At 45.3% G+C, this 22,190-nt stretch overlaps 1 protein-coding gene across 1 annotated transcript in view; it reads left to right on the top strand.

The window, feature by feature from the left end:
* Window positions 1-8,582: 8,582 nt before the first annotated feature.
* TXNDC5 (thioredoxin domain containing 5) overlaps window positions 8,583-22,190 on the top strand; it is a 37,708-nt gene continuing 24,100 nt past the window's right edge. Inside the window, exons 1-6 of the mRNA XM_040432106.1 lie at window positions 8,583-8,835; window positions 11,437-11,586; window positions 14,032-14,140; window positions 18,393-18,489; window positions 18,728-18,843; window positions 21,742-21,828. Of these exons, the coding sequence (XP_040288040.1) occupies window positions 8,654-8,835; window positions 11,437-11,586; window positions 14,032-14,140; window positions 18,393-18,489; window positions 18,728-18,843; window positions 21,742-21,828 (741 nt within the window). The 5' untranslated portion in view covers window positions 8,583-8,653. The remainder of the gene's footprint in view (window positions 8,836-11,436; window positions 11,587-14,031; window positions 14,141-18,392; window positions 18,490-18,727; window positions 18,844-21,741; window positions 21,829-22,190) is intronic.

Genomic DNA, 22,190 nt, shown 5'->3' with positions numbered 1-22,190 from the left:
GCGGGTGCCGGAATCAAATAGCCGGCACCCGACCTCTATGACAGGGAGCTGCGATCAGCTGCAGTTAACCACTTAGGTGCCGCTCCCTGTCACAGAGGTCGGGTGCCGCTATTTGATTCCGGCACCCGCCTCCTGTATTTGTATTAACAGCTCAGTTATCTTCAGAGTGGCCCCCCCCCAGTATAATAAACATTGATTGTGGCGCCCCCCCCCCCAGTATAATAAACATTGAGTGCGCCCCCCCCCCCCCCCAGTATAATAAACATTGGTGGGCAGTGGGCAGGCCAATGAGGGTTAAAAAATAAAAAATTAACTCACCTCCTCCAATTGATCGCGTAGCTGCTGCCGGTCTCCTTGTAATTTCTTCAGGACCTGTGGTGACGTCACTGAGCTCCAGCCTCTATCACATGGTACATTACCATGGTGATGTATCATGTGATGTATCATGTGATGAGCTCAGTGACATCACCACAGGTCCTGCGTCCTGAAGAAAAAGTACATGAGACCGGCTGCTACGCGATCAATTGGAGGTGGTGAGTTAATTTTTATTTATTTTTTTTAACCCTCATTGGCACTGCCCACCAATGTTTATTATGTTGGGGGGGGGGGCGCACTGTGCCACCAATGTTTATTATACTGGGGTGTTGGGGGGGGTGCACTGCACCACCAATGTTTATATGTTTATTATGCTAGGGAGGGGGGGCGCACTGCCCACCAATGTTTATATGTTTATTATGCTAGGGAGGGGGGGCGCACTGCCCACCAATGTTTATTATGTTGGGGGGGCACACTGCGCCATCAATGTTTATTATACTGGGGTGTTGGGGGGGGGCGCACTGCACCACCAATGTTTATTATACTAGGGAGGGGGGCGCACTGCGCCACCAATGTTTATTATGTTGGGGGGGCACACTGCGCCACCAATGTTTATTATACTAGGGTGTTGGGGGGGGGGCGCACTGCACCACCACACCAATGTTTATATGTTTATTATACTAGGGAGGGGGGGCGCACTGCGCCACCAATGTTTATTATACTGGGGTTTAAGGGGGTGCAGGTTTTTATTTTATTAAGGAAGGGTTAAGGGGTCTATTAAGGGGTGGTTAATGGGTTTTATTAAGGGGGGTTAATGGGTTTATTTCGTTAAGGGGGTGTGCAGAGGTTTATTATTTTATTAAGGGGTTTTATTTTTATTTATAAATATTATTGAAAACATTGAAAAAAGTTTGTGCATGTTTTCTTAACTTTCTTGGGGGGGGGTGCCAAACAAAGGGTTCGCCCCGGGTGCCAAATGCTCTAGGTACGCCCCTGGGACCAACCAGTGTTCGGCCCTCCACCACCCAACCTTCTACTCCCACAGGGCCTACCTACAGGCATTTGTAGCCTTTTTTTTTTTTTTTATAAAAAAAAAATATTGATATTATTTAAAAATATTTAGGTTATACAATAAAATATTTTTTGTTTGAAAAATTGTATTTGTTTTGTATTTTCTTTTTTTAAGTGTTTAATAAAATTTAACATGTCACATCACTTTTGAAGCAACCTATACTCGGTTTGCTCCACCAGCGATGGGAGATAACTTTAGTGTATGTAGAACAGGCCTTTAAAAATGTCCAATCGCCAGTGGAGTGACACAAGTATGTGTCGCTCCTCTAGCATGGGCAGATTTAACCTCACTCTCTATAACAGGCCTGATAAAATCTACCAGCGCCAGTGGAGCGACACAAGTATGTGTCGCTCCTCTAGCGTGGGCAGATTTTACCTCACTGTCCATAACAGGCCTGATAAAATCTACCAGTGACAGTGGAGCGACACAAGTATGTGTCGCTCCTCTAGCGTGGGAACATAAATATATTTAAAAAAAAACTTTCAAGTACGTTAAAAACAATATTTATTGAACCAAAAATCTAACTGAAAACAAATACAACACATTGTAACCACCAACAAACAGGCAAACAAACAGAAATTAATGGTTATTTGAAAATTAATCACATAATGTTTATACAAATCGGTCCTGCCAGTGGACCCTTCCTGCTTCAGAGCAGAAATAATCCGCAAAACAGTATCCGTGAAACTGCTACACGTTGAATGCTTGCCATATTGCTGTCCTCCGGTATCTGTTCCAAATTGAGTGGTTCTTTATTAAAGCGGTAGTTGTGTAACACCACAGCAGACTTTACAACCTCGTCGACTGATTCAACCTTCATATGAATTGGTTTAGTGAAAATCATTTTGCTACCAAAATTCCAAATGTGCATTCAACCATTCTTCAAGCCCTGGTCAAGCGGTAGTTGTATGTGCGTTTTTTTAAATCTAATCCGCGGCTTGAATACGGTTTCAGAAGATTTCCACACATTTGGAAGGCCTCATCACCAACCAATACAAACGGCATGGGTGGGGCATCAGTACCTGGCAGTGGTTGAGGCAGAGGAAAATCAAATTGTCTGTTACATAGACTACGGCCCATATAAGAATTATTAAATACCATTGAATCGTTGGTGCGTCCATAGGCCCCTACGTCCACTGCAACAAAACGATATTGTGCATCTGCGATGGCCATTAGTATTATCGAAAAATATTTCTTGTAGTTGTAAAACTCTGATCCTGTTACTTGGGGACTGATAATCCGAATATGTTTCCTGTCTACCGCACCTATGCAGTTGGGAAACTGACAAACGTCCAAAAAATTTTCAGCTATTTCTGTCCAATGCTGTCTAGTTGGATGTGGAATAAATTCATCATGCAGTTGTTCCCACAAAACACGGCATGTCTCCTTCACAATTATGGAGACAGTTGATATGCCAAGGCGAAATTGAAAATAGAGTGAGCTGAAACTTTCGCCACTTGCCAGAAACCTAAAAAATAAAAATAAATTAGGATATTAAAAAGATTTAAAAAAAAACATAATATACAAGGTAAGTCAATCGGATGCAATTCTATGGGACCTTATTTCCATATTTTTATTTGGTCAAGATTTTTTATGTGGCCAATATAATTTTTGGGAAAAAACAACGATAAAGGTTTCTTCTCCATGGTGACCAATATTGATCACAGTTCATTCTACATCGTTAATGACCATTATATGGATTAAAACTTTAACATACAAGATGTAGAAGTAAAAATAATAATGCTGAGCATCAATTGTGGCCAAAATTATGCACTTTGTACAGGAATTTTTCAGTATTATCCTTCAATTCAAGAAACAGAGTTTCAAAAACTCCCCTTCTTATTCTTGCAGAGGTTATTGGATGCACCCAATAGCGACGCTTACGACGCCGTCTGGCTCGAAGACGTCTTCTCCAGAGTGAAACCAGAATTAGAGCCTGAAATCCAAAACTAATATGGTCCGGCATCATCTTTGCAATCTACAGAAGGAACTTCTGAGTGGTAAGTGACCTTCGGTTGTCTTTTATAGCCACTGTAGTATTTGCTTACAGATTGCATCTTTTTATCTAAAAAATTTGAATACCGGATCCGTCTTTCCGTTTAAAAACGGAAGAAAATGGAACAGACGGATCCGCTATTGCGACGGATCCTGCAGACGGATCTGTCAAAAAGTGTCTACGGTATGAAGTGTCTATGGTATGAAACGGATTGACGGATCACTCTGCCGCAAGTGTGAAAGTAGCCTTAACGCGTTATTCGCCGGTTAAGTCCGTTTGCCTGGGGAAGCAGAAATATCGGTCAGTCCATCAAGCTAGTGATCCCCAAAGAAATGACAGTTTGCTTTTCTCCCTGCATGTGTTAAAAAGGGGCAATATCATCCCCCCATCACCTGTGATGTCACAGGAGGCCCAGGAGTATAGTAATGACCTTTACTATAGTCTGCCTCAAAATCTTGGTATTGAAATATCTTTTCGGGTATTCACCTTAGCAATTTCATATTACCTCCATCCACTTCGTCCTAATGTCCTGCACACATGCGTAACAAACATGGCAGAGGTAATGGCAGGATGGCTGGAGTAATCTAATTGCTCACTGTTACTAAGCTGGGATCGAATTGACTTTGCATATACATGGCCTGAGTTCTCAGGAGGAAGCACGTGGCTCAAATATGGATTTGTCCACTTATTTCTTTGATGTATATTGCAAGACAGTGGTTTCATGTGTGACCTCGGCTGGAAAGGACACTAGCCTTTTCCTGACCCCTCTAGGTCAAGCCTAATTGTAACATTGTATCTGTTTGGGTTGTGTTTCTCCACTCCACTCCTCCCACTAGAAGGTTCTAATTCAGCTGGAAACTGTATATAAGGAGAGCAGTCAGAGCCCCTAATTGTCTGCAATTAGGGATCAGTGCTTAGAAGAAGAGGCTTTGTCAGACTGCATGAGTCAGCAGAAGACGACGCTGAGCCACAGACCCTGGCCACCAGCCTTTGACTAGTGCACTAGACATCTGAGAGCGAGAGGGACAGATAGCTCAGGCCTTTCCTCAGCATAAAAACAGAGGGGAGACTGGAGAAGCCAGCCCTATGCCTCGCCTTATTGTTTTGCACTTGAGTTTCTCCGGGAAAGAAGCACCCTGGTTAACTGCAGACCCTGACTCTCTGGACTTATTTCCCACTGGGGTGCACCACACCTTACCATCCTTTCCAGAGAGCAGCAACACATGGCGATACCTACACGGTGTCTAGGGGACTAAACACTACAGAGAAAGGGTGTTATTTCTGCCACTACAGTGGAGATCAAGCAGCTACTCAACAAATATATAAAGGGTGTGGTAATGTGAACAGTGCTGGAAGGTGTGTTGTCCCACTTCAGGTACCTCAGATGGGTGAGACAGATAAAATCCAGAGAGTGGCAGTAGTCTCAGCAAAGCATAGTTTGCTGAGACATTTCTGTATACATTTTCTGGGCTGGATTTTACTTGGACTGGTGGCTAGGCTTGGTAGAGGGAGTTCCCAGTCCACACCCTTCCAGTACGGGTTTTCCTTTCTACCTGAGGTGATCGCAGGTGAGGCCTGCTGTAATCAGGCTGGCATAAAGCGCCTCAGAGTAGGTCAGTCTGAGGAGGGAGAGCGAGACTGTTTTGTGAAGCAGAGGCTCTGTGTGTGATCTCAGTCAGGAGGACTGAGGGGCCACAAGGCTTTGAATAGCCTGAGGTTTGGAGGACCTAGCGACACCTAGAGAACGAGGGTTGCACGCCTAGCGTCTGGAGGACTACTGGGCCACACTCCCCCAAAAGGTACTGGAGTTGCCACAGCCTGGAGCCTGCAGTATTGATGTTGGCTGAGGAAAGCCGCATATAATGTCCATGTGTGAACTGAGCTCTATGAGTGAGGTAGGGACGTATTTTGTTTAGGTAGCGCCTAGACGGGCAGGAGTTTATTTGTGTTTTAAGTGTTGGCAGTGCGGGAACCTCACTCCACCCAGTGATGTATAACTGGACTATCCTTTATAAGAAGACTGTCAAAATAAATGCACAGTTTGGACATGAAAATCCGTTGTCTAGTGAGATATCTGTGAGTGTGACACCCTGAAAAGAGACGATCCCTTACAAGGGATAGCGATGAAACATCCTACACTTCCGAGCAAGTGATACACTGTATTGCCATACAGGCTCCATCCAGTGCGGTATGTGCAGTGATACTTTCCTCTAGAAGCAATGCTTTAACAGGAGTATACCTCCGCTCTAAAGCATATGATGGAACATAACATGAGAAGACCCCCATATGAAATTGGAGGCATGCGGAGGCAAACTTAACATGCTTTACAGATGGGTGTCACTCGCAGTGTGGGTAGTAAACGCCACACCAAACACAGGAGGGAAGGGAAAAGCTACTAGGCCTGAAAACTAGGGAAAGGGGGAAGGTCACCACCTAGTGAATCCCTAAACCGAGCCCTGACTACTATCAGTATGAACAGACCTCGATAGTAGGAATGTTCATTCATACGATGGAACCTAGAGCCCTATCTGACCCTAAAGGGCCCTGGAAATTGTGTCAGGACAAAAGATGACCTGTTCCTTCCCAGCTGAAGGAACAGGAGACTTCCTCAGGCCTCATACCAAAAGATAGGGGAATACAACAAACTAGAAATAGGAAAAGACACTTAACTCCGAAGTACGCGGATGAGAAGGAACTCAGTGGAGAACCAAACACCAGCACTTCCACAACCAGAAAGGAGCTATCAACCACATAGCATGATGGGTGAGACCAGACTAAATGGAGGAGTTGGAATGACCACTTAAGCTACACCTGAGACAAGGGGTGTGGACATAACCAGCAACAACACAGAAACAAGTGAAACCAAAAGAGGCTGTAAGATCACGTCACGTGCAGCCAGTCTCTAAGATCTTCTGACCCGTGTAACGGGAGAGACACAGTGACTGACCCTCCGCAACATGAATGCGGGGTGCAAATGAGTTATGATGGTGGTTGGAGGCCCAACAGTGTCTTCCAATGGCAGGGTCTTCTAGGCTGCCTGTATTACTAACAGATATAATACACTGCAACACAGAAGTCTCCCAATGGAACTAAAAATATGTAACAAAAAAAAAATGTCAAAAAATGCTTTCTTTGGTGGGACACCTCTGCTGCAGTGGCCCCGTACTGTGTGTTAATCGGTCACCCAAATTTCCAGTAATACCACAGTTTTACCAGCCAATCTGCATGTCCATTAGCATGATTAAAGTGTACCTAAACATTCAGAATAAAATGTATTTAAACCTGTGCTAAATGTGCTGAAAAGGTTTTTCTAATTTTTATTTTCCTTGCGAAACAGGCACCTGAATCCGTAGTTCCGTCCACTGCTGTGTATGGGAGTACAGATTCCCCAGTGGCTGCACTGAGCGCTGTACAGGTAGGAGCTCCATGGCACATCGCTCTCCTGCCTGACCGAGTGCTGCACTACCAAAGCCTGGTATGGACGGGCTATGTCAGGCTTTAGCAGAGCGGGCACAAGCAGTAAAACACTGCCTTATGTGAGCTCCTGCGCTTGCTCCGCTAATAGCCTGCATGCCACATCCGTACACGCTATTAGCAGAGAGGAGCGAGCTCCTTCCTGTACAGCGCTCAGTACGGCCGCAGGGGAATCTGTACCCCCAGCAGTGTACAGGAGTGCGAATTGTAAAAGCGCAACAGGCACCTGAACCCCCCACCAATCTGCTGATTGAAGGGGTCGCTGCACTTGTGTGAGCGCTGCATCCTCTTCAATGTTTACCTGTATGCCGTTTCCTCCGTAGCGGTGGGGCAGCGTAATTTCCTCTCCAGTTCACTTGAATGGCACAAGCAGTAGTAATTACACCGCGCAGCCTCCACAAAGGAGAAGGCGTGCAGTTTGTACATTGAAGAGGACACAGCGCTCACCGAAGCGCCACCACCCCTTCAAACAGCTGACCAGTGGAGGAGCCGGGAGTGTACCTCGTTATTCTGGGGACTTTATTACGTCGTTTTCTGTGGCCATAACTTTTTATATTTTTCCTTCAACCTAGCTGTACCCTAAGGGCTCATTCAGACGACCATATGTGTTTTGCAGTCCGCAAGTTGAGGTTCCGCAAAACACGGATCCGGCCGTGTACGTTCCGCATTTAGCGGAAGGCCAAGGGCAGCCCTATGATAGATATGCCCTATGATGGATATGCTCTATCTTTTTTGCACGGCTGCGGAGCCAAAGTACCGATGCAGACAGCACACGGTGTGCGGAACGCATCTTTTGCGGCCCCGTTGATACGAATGGGTACGCATCCGTTCCACAATCTTGTGGATACATAAATAAGGTTGTTTAATGAACCCTAAAGGAGTTAGGAAAAAAAAAAAGTCTGCTTTTCACCCAAATGCCATTCTTGCCCATGGGCTTTGTCTGGTACTGCAGCTGGCATCTTGTGCATAACGGGAATTTGACCAAGCGCAAGGCAGCTCTTCAGTGGGGCCCATTAACTAACGGACTTGCGACTATTTTAGGTGTAAAAAAGTCACAAGTCCCCTTTTTTAACTAACCATGCAATAATAATCGCATGGCCAGGTGTTACGCCATGTCTGCCAGTTGTGTGGTGGCAGGGACTCCAGCCCCAGCAAATTTACTAACAGTTATGCCTGGAAACCCCTGGCTGGTGTAGTGTTTTTACGCCAGGCGCTTGAACCGCCACAGATACGCCTAATTTACGATGAGCCGCACACCTCGTCATAATTCACGCTAATCTAACGGCAGCGCAGACATATAAAGCCAGTCTTAGTAAATGTGCCCCAGTGTGTTTTGCCTGACTGAAGTGGTCATGTATGACACACGCGGGGTAAACTAGCCAGAAAACATGGCAGACAGCTGAGCATTCACTACATGTCTGTCATACTGTGCAGATGTAACTTTCAGGACAATTGGGCAAGATCATTACTGAAGGGCTAGATAACAGCCACCACTTCCTTCGTGAGGTGAAGACATGACACTTCCTTCATGAGGTGAAGACATGACACTTCCTTCATGAGGTGAAGACATGACATCTCCTTCGTGAGGGGACGACACTTCCTCTCACACATATTTGCTTAACCCTTTGGTAATGCAGGCTGTGACTAGAGACGTGGCTGTGGCAATACACCTGGCCCGCTGTGCCCCCTCCTTCTTTTCCCGCCCTGATAAGCCATCTTCCTCCCCCTCTGTCTGGTGTCTCCTCCTCTTCTCGTACGGGACCAGGCCGCAGACTGCAGTCTCCTCGCCCGGAAAGATGATGCCGAGCCGGTTCGTGGTGCTGTCATGGGTGCTGCTGGTCAGCGTGTCCGGGGAGATGGGGGAACTGCAGCAGCAGGAGGAGGAGGACGACCCCCACAGCAAGCACCTCTATTCCGCCGAGATGTTCAGCCATGCTATCAGCCAGGCGCCGCACTTCATCATGTTCTTCGCTCCCTGGTAATGCTATACCTGTGCCTGCTGCTTCTGTCATGGCCGCCCTTATTTCAGGGGAAACCCTCAGCGTGGTGGTCTTTGTCCCTGAGGAAACCCTCTGCCGTTCCTGTCAGGCAGTGTACACATAAGCCTAATCTGCTGGTATTTCTTATCGGTCAGTAAACAGGAGGCAGTGATTGTGCCCCTCTGAGGGCTCCCTGCCAGGTGGTGACTTTCCCTCCACTTAACCCGTTATCAGCCGCTCCCCTGTAGTTACTATCCAGTCTTCATGTATGTAAATGTGTGTATGGCCCACATACGTGTAGTCGGGTCACTGGGGCCTTCGTGTCTGTGGGTCTGGACATCACTAGTGGGAGTGTGGATCTGCTGACGTGGCTTCAGATTCCTGTGCTCAGGGGGTTGTACTAGTCGGATGGGATGATGATTCAGTAGTACGCTGTGCCTGAGGAGCGGGAACATGTGCTGGGTTCATGGCGTGTGTTTTTTTTTTTTTTTTTTTTATGTTTTAAAAAAAAAACATACAAAAAGTTGTAGTCCTCATTACATCCTGATCCGGTCACGTGTTAGTCGGCGCTGTTCACACTTGTGTTTGCTGTTTTCCGTCAGGTTTCTGATGCATTTCATAGGTCAGACTGGACTTGCATACTGTGCTACTGTAGTCTGTTTTTTTATTTATTTATTTATTTATTTATTTTTTTTTAATCCACATTTACTGCTTTGCAACAATAATTATTATTATTATTTTTTTTTTTAAACTAAGGCTACTTTCACACTAGCGTTTATTTTGCGGATCCGTCATGGATCTGCAAAAAACGCTTCCGTTACCATAATACACCCGCGTGCATCCGTCATGAACAGATCTGTTTGTATTATGTCTTCTATAGCCATGACGGATCCCTCATGAACACCACTGAAAGTCAATGGGGGACGGATCAGTTTTCTATTGTGTCAGAGAAAACGGATCCGTCTCCATTCACTTACATTGTGTGTCAGGACCGTCTTGCTCCGCGCACAACGTGGCGGACAGAAAAACGCTGCAGGCAGCGTTTTGGTGTCGGCCTCCAGAACGGAATGGAGACTGATCGGAGGCAAGCTGATGAATTCTGAGCGGATCCTTTTCCATTCAGAATGCATTAGGGCAAAACTGATCCGTTTTGGACGGCTTGTGAGAGCCCATGACGGATCTCCCAAACGGAAACCAAAACGTGAGTGTGAAAGTAGCCAAATCCACCTTATGTCTTGTTAGGTGACGTGCACATAGGATTGAAACATTGTGGCTTTTCGTGCGGCAGAACGCAGTGTTTTTATACAGAACGCAATTTTGCTGTTTGTACAGCGTTTTTACTGCTAAAGATTGGTGCGGATTCCACGCCACAGATCAGGGTTACGTCTGCCCACATAGCGGAGACTGCTGCGGTTTATAGCCAGGACAGCACCAGGAAAGGACCTGTGATTTCTAGGTGTGGTGTCCAGACGGGCTATGCTGAATACCGCGATGGGCCGACACTTTTGGCCCCATTTAGTGGCGCTTAAAACGAGAGGGGTTTCTGCTGTGGAATGTGCAGCGGCTTTTGCCTGTGCATCATCCACTGTCTGAACAGGGATGTGAAAGAGGAGCTGTCGTCACTCCTCGTTTCAGTAACTAATTGGGCTCCCTGTGATGTAGAGATTCTTGCCTATCGTTTGTGTGTTTTTTTTTTTTTTTGTTTTTGTTTTTTTTTTTCTTGTGGTTGTGTCATCTCAGACAATGTGGGCATATCACTAGGACAGATGCGGCACCTATCTTGTCACACATTTTCATGCGAAATCGGCAAGTTCAGGTGCCTATTCACACTTTGGAATCTGTACCACCATTCAGCGCTGTGCGGCCGTTCTGTAAGTGCTGCCATCTCAGTGAGCCGGACAAAGAAATAAAGAACAGCAGGTGGCGCTATACAGATACACTAAATGTTTAAAGGCGTTTTCTCATCTCAGACAATGGGGGCATATCGCTAGGATATGCACCTATATAAAGAACGGAGCCCCGAAAGTGAAGGAGAGTGCACAGCCGCCCTCCATTCATTTCTATAGGGCAGCCGAAAATAGCCGAGCACTGGCTCGGATATTGCCATATGCCCCATAGAAATGAATGGGATTATGGGCCGCGGATGTGTGGCACGCTCCCATTCACTTCTATAGGAGAGGCGGGGATTAGCGCTTGGTGGTGGACGGACCCTGGGAAATCTGGGGTCCTCCAGCCACAGTGCTCCCCGCTCCATACTCGATATAGGTGTGGGTCCCACCGCTGGGACCATCAGACAAAGGGGGCATATCCTAGCGATCTGCCCCCATTGTCTAAGATGGGGATAACCCTTTAATGAGATGCAATTACAAAAGTTTTCAGATCCAGGAGACTGTTTGAAAACTGTAGAATATTTTTCATGGGACATCCCCTTAAATGTACTTTTTACGATGCCCTGGTCATATACTTGTCGTTGATACAGCTGGTGGGGATCATTGTGTAATATCGGGCACTTTGCCTCTTTATAATGGTTGTAGATTTTTCTCTTTCTCTTTATGGAAGTATAGAAGTGACTCTTTATGAAATCCCATTCCTGATTGTAGGTGTGGGCACTGCCAGCGTCTGCAGCCAACCTGGAATGAACTGGGAGATAAGTACAACAACATGGCGAAGACTCCGCTTTATGTTGCCAAGGTGGACTGTACCGTGGAAAACAAGATCTGCTCAGATAACGGTGTCCGTGGCTATCCCACGTAAGTAGTGTACTTCCTTAAACGACCAAAATGATAGAACTCTACAGAAATGGCAATGTACAGATTTTGAAGCAGAGTATTTTCCATGTATAAGGTATTCCTATAATTTAAGGGTCCATTCACACGTCTGCATCCGTTCCGCAATTTTGCAGAACGGGTGCGGACCCGTTCATTCTCTATGGGGACAGAATGGATGCGGAGAGCACACTATGTACTCTCTGCATCCGCTTTTCCGGAGTGTGCCCCCGATCATCTTCTGGTTCGCAGCTCCGGGAAAAAAAAAATAGAACATGTCCGCAATTGCGGGCAAGAATAGACATTTCTATGGGGGTGCCAGCCGGTTGTATTGCGGATCTGCAATACACTACGGACGTGTGAATGGACCCTTAAACTGTAAGCTGAGTTTTACAGATGAGAACTGCATCCACAGCTTTAACGTAAGCTCTGGGGACCCTGTCATCTGGTTCGTGCTGCCTGACCCAGAGACTGTATGAAATCCCAGCGGCGCTCCTCATGACGGAGGGTTATGATTTCCTCTGAAATGCTGCAGCTTTTTTGAGCAAACAAATTGAGCAGGGCACATGGAGATGAGCGCGCTGCGGCTTCTACCCGCCCTGTAGGACAGCGAGAAGTGGCACCGCAAACTCCTCTCCTCATTCCCACCTCCTGTTTTCTGTGAAATACTACATCATTTCAGAGTAAAATCTCTCTGATCGGGGCCCCTGTGAGGATTGCCTGTGCTTCAAGCCTCATGAACTTGCTGATGGCTTCCATTTAGGGCTCTTTCACACTTGCGTTGTCCGGATCTGGCGTGCACTCCATTTGCCGGAGGTGCCCGCCGAATCCGGAAAAACGCAAGTGAACTGAAAGCATTTGAAGACGGATCCGTCTTCAAAATGCGTTCAGTGTTACTATGGCAGCCAGGACGCTATTAAAGTTCTGGTTGCCATAGTAGTAGTGGGGAGCGGGGGAGCAGTATACTTACAGTCCGTGCGGCTCCCGGGGCACTCCAGAATGACGTCAGAGCGCCCCCATGCGCATGGATGACGTGTCCATGTGATCACGTCATCCATGCGCGTGGGGCGCCCTGACGTCACTCTGGAGCGCCCGGGGAGCCGCACGGACGGTAAGTATACTGCTCCCCCCGCTCCCCACTACACTTTACCATGGCAACCAGGACTTTAGCGTCCTGGCAGCCATGGTAACCATTCAGAAAAAGCTAAACGTCGGATCCGGCAATGTGCCGAAACGAGGTTTAGCTTATAAGGGTTATCCGAGTTATGGGAAAAAAAATAAAACCTAACAAAATTAATCAGGATATACATTAGTCAAGCTTGATTTTTTTGAAAAAAAGAACGATCCTTACACCTTTTCCAGGTTCTGTTATTGCTGTGTTTACATGCAGCAGTAACAACAATGACTCATCTCTCCCTCATGAATATTTGTGGGAGGGGTTGATCTGTTATATTTGTGGGAGGGGTTGAGCTATTAGCCGCAGTTAGAAAGTTGGAGGTAGCCGTGGCACAAGTGAGGATCGCGCATGCGCGATCAACTCACAGCCGCACGGACTGTAATGCAGAGAGGTGGGGGCGTGGCCAAGGCTGATGACGTGGGCGGTCACATGACTGTTTAGTGTAGCAGAGAAACGGCACAAGATAGGTACAGTAAGTGATTTAGGAAAACTAAGGTATAGGAGAAATAAAGCCATAAAGATAAGGTTAAGTTAACTCGGATAACCCCTTTAAGGCCGGATCCGGATTAATGCCTTTCAATGGGCATTAATTCCGGATCCGGCCTTGCGGCAAGTGTTCAGGATTTTTGGCCGGAGCAAAAAGCGCAGCATACTGCGGTATTTTCTCCGGCCAAAAAACGTTCCGGTCCGGAACTGAAGACATCCTGATGCATCCTGAACGGATTTCTCTCCATTCAGAATGCATTAGGATAAAACTGATCAGGATTCTTCCGGCATAGAGCCCCGACGACGGAACTCTATGCCGGAAGAAAAGAACGCAAGTGTGAAAGGGCCCTTAACAAACTTTCATGGTAAGTATAGTTTACGGTGTCCGCTCTATATTGTGTCCTATCCAGCAGCAGTGGTAAAGGGAGGCAGCAGAAGTGCAGGTTCACACTGGGAGATACGATCCAGTGTCTGCTGGTCTGGCAGATCATCAGCTGTGGGCTACGAGGGTCCAGAGGGCAGAATTTGTATTATTCAGTCTGACATTCCTCCTTCCCAAGAGATGAGCAGCATCTGAGGCGTCTTACAGTTGCTTTCTTGAAGGACCTAGAATGTTATTTAGAGACGGCAATAATGGTAGACCATAGCGCCCCCTCCAGAGTTTTTCACTTTCTGCTAGCTCTTCTGATTCTCCCACCATGTCCTATCCTGTCTTAAGTAATTACCGTGCAGTGACTAGTAATGCTTCCTCTCATTGTTCTCCCCAGTCTAAAACTGTTTAAACCGGGTCAAGAAGCTGTGAAGTACCAGGGAGCAAGAGATTTCCAGACTCTGGAGAACTGGATGCTCCAGACTGTAAATGAGGAGCCAGAAGAAGTGAGTGTTCAGGAAGCACATCCTTCCTGATGAGGCTAAAGTCGTCACATCTCTCCTGTGTTATAGATACGCCCAAGGGCACCTGTCAGGAGGACCCTTACTTCTTTTTTTTTTTTTGTTCTTTGTACATAGAGCTTTAACTCCCTTAATACTGAGTGCATTTTAGATGTTAATGGCCTTCTGCAGCTCTTTCTTACTGATGCTCTATCACCATTCACTTGAGTGGGACTGAGCTGCACATAGGTTTTGTGACCAATGAGTGTAACATCACTGGACTAAGAGGCTCCAGCAGTCCCTATAGTCCTGCTGTGTCTTTAAAGTCAGACCCCACTGATCAGATATTGACAACCTAACCTGAGGCTAGGTCGTCCGTATTCTGCTCCCAGAAAACCCCTTTAAATGTTCAAATTTCCCAATTTAAAAAGTAACTAAACTTTTAATTAACGTTTTGGTAAAGTGTCCTAATACTTTTTGTAATGTTCTTTATTAAAGGGGTTCTCTGGGAATTAAGAAAATGAAAATACTTATTACTTTATTATAAATATATTCTCAAATACCTTTTCATTATTTATAATGGCTTGTTTTTCTCTGGGGAGCAATGATTAGGAGAAACAAAATGGCCGCTGTCCCATTAGTTCACACGCAATCTCTGGGGAATTTAGTTCATCAGGAGACCGAGAGGACGGACAGGACAGACTGTGGTAATGAAGACTGTAAGCAAGAGCTGCTGCTCATTAGCCACACCTCACCCTCTTCTCATGTCTCCTCATCCTAATTCTCAGAGATTCACCTATATTCAGGATCATGATTCCTGACAAGCAGAGAGGAGGATGAGGCAGCACTGTGTGGTGAAGTAACAGTCCTCCTGTGTGATTAGGACAGACTTTGTGTGTACTGATAGGACGGCAGCCATTTTATTTCTCCTAATGATTGTTCCCCAGACAAAACAAGCCATTCTAAGTAATAAAAGGTATTTGTGAATATATTTATTATAAAATATATTTTAAGTGTTTTTTTTGTTTTTTTTTTTTATCCCTGGAGAGACCCTTTTTAATGCATTTTGAATTTTTGAGAGATTCCCCCCCCCCCCCCCCCTTCCTAGAGCGCACATTAAAATGCGCTTTTCTGTACACTTTATGAATGGCGCTGCAGGGCACGGAGTACAGGCAGGAGTGCATATTGCTGCTCCTGCATGTGCCCCCTGGAGTTTCACTAACTCCTGGCATAGCACATGGAGTTGAGATGCAGGACTTTTGGCTTGGTGAAGCAGGCACAGGCATGAACCCACACTGCTTAACTAATCCTGGGATAGCGCATGGTTACAGGGTACCCATGTGCTATGCCAGGATTTGGTAAACCTGTGGGGGGGGGGGGGGGGGGAGGGGGGCACAGGCAGGAGCAGCAATGTGCGCTCCTGCCCGTACTCCATACTCTGTGGTCACATTCATAAACTGTACAGCCCTTACACCACTGAGAAGTAAGCTGTGTACAAAAAAGTGAATTTTAAGTGCACAGGGAAAAGTGCGCTTTAGGCCTCTTTCACACTTGCGTTGTCCTGATCCGGCGTGTACTCCATTTGCCGGTGGTGCCTGCCGAATCCGTAACAACGCAAGTGAACTGAAAGCATTTGAAGACTGATCCGTCTTCAAAATGCGTTCAGTGTTACTATGGCACCCAGGACACGTCCTGGCTGCCATAGTAGTAGTGGGGAGCGGGGGAGCAGTATACTTACCGTCCGTGCGGCTTCCGGGGCGCTCCAGAATGACGTCAGAGCGCCCCATGCGCATGGATGACGTGATCCATGCGACACGTCATCCATGCGCGTGGGGCGCCCTGGCGTCACTCTGAAGCGCCCCGGGAGCCGCACGGACGGTAAGTATACTGCTCCCCCGCTCCCCACTACACTTTACCATGGCAACCAGGACTTTAGCGTCCTGGCAGCCATGGTAACCATTCAGAAAAAGCTAAACGTCGGATCCGATAATGCGCCGAAACGACGTTTAGCTTAAGGCCGGATCCGGATTAATGCCTTTCAATGGGCATTAATTCCGGATCCGGCCTTGCGGCAAGTGTTCAGGATTTTTGACCAGAGCAAAAAGCGCAGCATGCTGCGGTATTTTCTCCGGCCAAAAAACGTTCCGTTCCGGAACTGAAGACATCCTGAACGGATTTCTCTCCATTCAGAATGCATGGGGATAATCCTGATCAGGATTCTTCCGGCATAGAGCCCCGGCGACGGAACTCTATGCCGGAAGAAAAGAACGCAAGTGTGAAAGAGCCTAGGGAGGAGATCTCTATTATAAAAAATTGAAAATGCATTAATGAAGTACGTTACAAAAAGTTTCTTTGATCACTAGGCAATTTGGATTTTATTTTTTACTTTTTTGTTAGTGCGTCTTATGCACTCCCAAAATGTTACCAATAAAAAGTACAGCTTAATGCAAAACCAAGCCCTCGTAATGCCCTGCAGACAGTTTAAGGATGCAATATTTTTTTTATGCAGATCTGTATACATTTTTATATCCTCATAATCATGAAGATCTGCAGATTACTTTTGGCATTTCATTTTATGACACAGTGAACACCATAAAAACAAAAACATGGTTAAAGGGGTTGTCTGGGTTCAGAGCTGAACCCGGACATATCCCCATTTTCACCCAGGCAGCCCCCTTGACTTGAGCATCGGAGAAGTTCATGCTCCGATGCTCTCCTTTGCCCTGCACGAAAGGCTCTTTTGTTTACAATAGCACACTGCTCGGCGGAGGCTTCCGCCCGGCAGTGTGTTCGGTGACTTAACCGGCTCTGATAGACGGGCTTTAGCGCTGCCCTAGCTTTTTTGCTCGCTAGAGCAGCGCTACGGACCGCCCATCAGTGCTGGTGACGTCACTGGGCTCCCTGAGCAGCCGGAAGAAGAGGCTTCGGCTCGCCTGCAAGAGACCCGGTACGTCAGAGTATAAGAAAACGGTCACTTCCGGCTAAGAATTTCCTATGAAAACGGGGCTTCAAAAATATGTGGTAAAGGTAGGACATGCATGTATGTAATATGTATGTCACTCTAGTACTATTACACCAATGTCCCCAATCCTGGACAACCCCTTTAAGAGTAGACTTGAGCCAATCGAGCTTTGGATCATAGATTCATTTTTAATGTGGTTTCCGTACAGCATTAAAATGTATTGGCTCAGTGGAGCCAAACTTTGTATCGCCCAAAGTTGTGCAAGACTTTAGTGAATTACTTCAGTATTCCTATCTGCGTCTTACACCTGTATAAACGTCTTGCTTATGTTTAGGGGGGCGCCTTTTAAAGTCTTAGTAACTAAATGCATCTCCCATGCAGTAACAATTCTGCATCATCTCATACAAAGCTTTGGGGCTCATTTACTAAAGACTGGTGTTACACATGCCAGTCTTATTGAGAAGCCCGCTGGAGGAAGATCAGACCAACGTATTAGATACACACGGCTCGTAATGCAACCCCAAAAGACGCTGTGTAAAATATGATGTAACTAAAAACAGAATTCAATAATTTGCAATCCTCCTTGAAGTAAAAGACAATTACACTTATTCACATGTTGCATTTCTGGATTGGATTAGACCGATCTTCAAGATCGTGCTCTAATAGTAGGATTTGGGATTTACCGTATTTTTCACCCTATAAGACACACCTAGGTTTTAGAGGATGACCATAAGAAAAAAATATTGTCCCCCAATCAGACCTCAGATAAGAGCCCAAATATAAGTACCCCCCCCCCCCCACCTTTCATTCAGACATCAGATCAGCCTCCATGCCTCATATCACATAAAGTAAAAAATACACTTGCCTCTCCTGCTCCGGCCTCCGCTCCTCACCTCCAGCATTCTTCTTGCTGCCGTTTGCTGTGCTATTCGCCCCATAAGACGCACTGACACCCCTCCAAATAAAGGTGTGTGAACACTATTTGTGCTTCCAATTTCATATAAAGGTCTATTTTTTATTTTTTTTGTTATAGTCTTCTACACTTTTTGACAGAAAAAAAATTGTGGCATGGTTCATCCAACTTTGTATGTATGCAGCTCTTCTCCCATAATGCATTGCTCCTAGGAGTGTGACTGTGCTTGTACAGCAGTTCACATTGGTTGTATGGCAGTGTTTTAGGGAAACCATAATCATGACCAGCGTTTGTTCTTACAATTTAAGTTTTACTACAATTATCTGGTGTTTCGACGTTTGATTTGAACTAATTCTAAGCTTTATTTTTTTTTTTAAATAAAGGAACCAAAAGTTGAACAAGAAGCTCCCAAACCTCCAGAAGCTAAGCAGGGCCTTTATGAGCTTGCCTCCTCTAACTTTAAGGATCATGTAGCACAAGGTACAAAGTTTTTTTTGTATAAGTCTTGGTTTAACCATATACATAATGCATGTACAAAACTCTACATAAAAACGGCATACTGTTAGAGAACTGTTTTTTTTTGTTTTTTATACATGTCGACATAAGTTTACAATATCTTCACTACATAGCCTTCATTTTTCACATACCCGTGTATGGCATGCTGTTAATGTGGCCTTTTGTGAATTTACTTGTCTTAATGTGTAACTTTACTTTGTAGGAAACCATTTCATCAAATTCTTTGCTCCTTGGTGTGGACACTGCAAATCCTTGGCCCCTGCATGGGAACAGCTGGCATCATCCTATCCGGATTCTGATGCTGTCAAGATTGCTAAGGTACGTACAGAGGTGTCGTGATTTATCCGTGGAGGCCTAGAACGGAGAATATGCCACTGACAGGCTTGTCACATATGCAGCCTGTTGGTCTTGTATTGGCTTGATCCTCTGCCTCCAGAAGCATTTTGATCTTGATTATGTATTTTAGATCATAACTCTGTCAAATTTAAAGGGGGTACTTTGAGTTATTTACACATTTTCCCACTAATAGAAATTGTGATGAAATAACAAAAATGGCCATACGTACCAGTTTAATCCTCTGCTCCTTCCAGGCCCACGCTCTGGTCCTCACTGCTGGTCTAAATGGCTCAGGGAAAACCCTTATTTTAGATGTGGTTTAAATGAACACATATCAGATCTCGGGCACGTATTGTACAGTACAATGCCGTACATTACTTTGGAGTATGTGCTAAATGCCAACCAACAAATTAGTCACCATTTATTATGACTACTCGTGAGCGTTCATATCCTGCACTCAGAGTTCCTGCAGACGTGTCCTTGCTTTATTAAGATTATTCAATATACAATTTCCCTACAAAATATCTTGAAATAGACTCATTTTTGTGTTGAAGGTTGTCACCAGGGAAGATCAAATAACCCGACTCAACCCTCAGGCTGCATGGAAGAAAAAAATAAATAAAATTTAAAACCTTAAAGGGAACCTGTCACCGGGATTTGGGGCATAGAGCTGAGGACATGGATTGCTAGATGGCCGCTAGCACATCCGCAATACCCAGTCCCCATAGCTCTGTGTGCTTTTATTGTTTAAAAAATTCGATTTGATACATATGCAAATTAACCTGAGATGAGTCAGAGCTTGAAAATATGACTCTTCTCTGGTCACACAAGTAAGATATGACTTTTATGTTAATTTGCATATGTACTCAATAAAAGCACAGAGAGCTATGGGGACTGGGTATTGTGGATGTGCTAGTGGCCATCTAGCAACCATGTCCTCAGCTCTATACCCAAAATCCCGGTGACAGGTTCCCTTTTAACAATTCAAGGAGTTGTCTGTTTTCCTGATATCAATGACCAACCCTCAGATTGGTGAGGATAGCGCTGCATTGTTTTCAGTATCTATGTGCACAATGTCTAGGTTGTAGCGGCGGTGTGTGCTAAGTACTGCTTAATCTTCCATTCAAGTCATTGGGACGAACCACTGTAATTGCACTGAAAAAGGGGGTCAGTCAGCACATCCCAAAGCGCAGGAGCACGTTGCTATGGCTGAGAACAAGACTGTTAAACAAAACATGCAATGCAACAGCTCACTGCAAACCAAATAAAGTACAAAATTGCATCATAATTGCAAATGCTGAACTAATAAGTTAGAGATGCTTGGCAAATCGTTTTGTACAAAATTATTTGAGCCCGTCTGCCGCACGTCAAGGCGATCTCTAGTTAGACGGGTTCCTAACACTAAATATACCTGTTATGTGCCATGACGGCTACCATATAATTCAGAAAGTGCAGGTTCCACATGCATGCTGGATCCGCCTGAATTTCTGTCATTTTTGGGGCCAAAATGGCCTCCATTGTAATTGCACTGCACTGCCGCTACAATCTAGACAACATGCTGGTAAACGGTGAAGAAGATGCAGCACGAAACTCATCGCCTCGTCAAAAGGCTGACCCCCACTTATCTGATATCAATGACCTGTCCTGAGGAAGGGTAATCAATATTTTGAGAACAGACGACCCCCTTTAATTACTGTCCATATGTAATTAGAAGGCAGTCTTGTGGCAGGTAGGATCGATCACTGGACAAACATGTGGGCCTGCGTTCTGATTGGCAGCCCTGGCACATGCTGGAGCCGTGACCACTATTCACTGGCAGTTTAAAGCTGAGCTCACAAGATTTTGCTGTATGTTTAACATTAGACAGTTGGTAAAAAAAAAATAGTACACAGCTTTTTTTTTTTTTTCCTCCTCCATCCTGCAGAGTCTAGTCTGGTGATATACTTTTTGTCTTAAGTTCAACGTATGTGAACCCTGTTCTCTTCAATCCTTGTCATCACTGGAGCACAGTGGCTCTGTCTCGGCCATTCTCCGGCTGCTCACCAGCCATTTGTCACGTACATGTGGAGATGTGGGGCAGAAGAGCACTACGTTGGCCCTACAACTACATGAGTCCATGAATATGCATGACACAGGAAGGAGCTTCTCATTCAGTTTCCATAGTGTCATATTTTCTATTAAGGCCGCTCTCCAGTTCAGACCGCACCATCATCCCCGCCAGATGTTCTTTAACATATGTAAAGATACTATCATCCCATTCTGCTTTTTTAGTTTCCTTCAAACCCATCCCCGTTCTGTAGATTTAGCATAAAAGTTACAGAAAGTCACTTGCCTACTGCTGAACAACGATATATTACTTTGGTAGCTCTTAACTATGTCTATAGACGTTGTTATATAGAAGCTGGGAACCCAAGGGTGCTGCAGGGCCCTGTTACTTTGCAGGAGAATAGAAAAGAGCACTACTGCCTTCACCCCATCGGTGCCCCATGACACTATCGTGGAACATTGATTTGCCAAGGCAGCCGGTGCTTACTGTGTCTGTTAGGCCAGGGTACGGACAAATAGCTTTTCAGTTTGTCACTGACTACAGAGTATAGCATTAGAACTGTGACTGGCAGATCATATTTTGAAGTCTTGTGGTAATAAAAATGTTTAATAAGGCCGTTATCTGATCCGCAATATGAGTGATGTAAAAAACCAATGCTGTGTGCTGTTTATATTCTCTAAATGCAGCAATGTAAAAACTCCAGAGTAGGCTCCTTAATAAAGGGGGGTAAACGGTCTAGTTATAAAAATTGTTCCACATGAATTATCTTTGTTTAAATTAACATTTACTTGTGTGGTGTTATTTGGTATCTTGTTTTTCTTCACTCTGCGTAGGTGGACTGTACCCAGCATAATGACCTGTGCTCTGACAATCAAGTCCGCGGCTATCCAACTTTGCTGTGGTTTAGAAATGGGGAAAAAGTGCGTAACAACTGAAAGCATTTTATTTATTCTAAAGTTCTGTTAAGGCCTCATGCACAGGAACGTTGTTTGTTTCCGTGTCCGTTACGTTTTTTTTTTTTTTTGCGGATAGGATGTGGACCCATTCATTTCAATGGGTCCGCAAAAAATGCGGACAGCACACCGTGTGCTGTCCGCATCAGTATGTCCGTTCCGTAGCTCCGCCCCAAAAAATAGTTCATGTCCTATAGGCATTATTACAATAGATCTGCCCAAAAAAAGCTATATGGACGTCATTAGTTTTTTTTTTTTTTTGCGGACTGCAAAACACATACGGTCGTGTGCATGTAGCCTAATTCCAGGGCACTGTACATGTGAAGAAA

Source organism: Bufo bufo, chromosome 5 (assembly GCF_905171765.1).
Source record: "Bufo bufo chromosome 5, aBufBuf1.1, whole genome shotgun sequence".
Taxonomy (NCBI): domain Eukaryota; kingdom Metazoa; phylum Chordata; class Amphibia; order Anura; family Bufonidae; genus Bufo; species Bufo bufo.
This window is presented reverse-complemented; position numbering and strand designations above follow the sequence as displayed.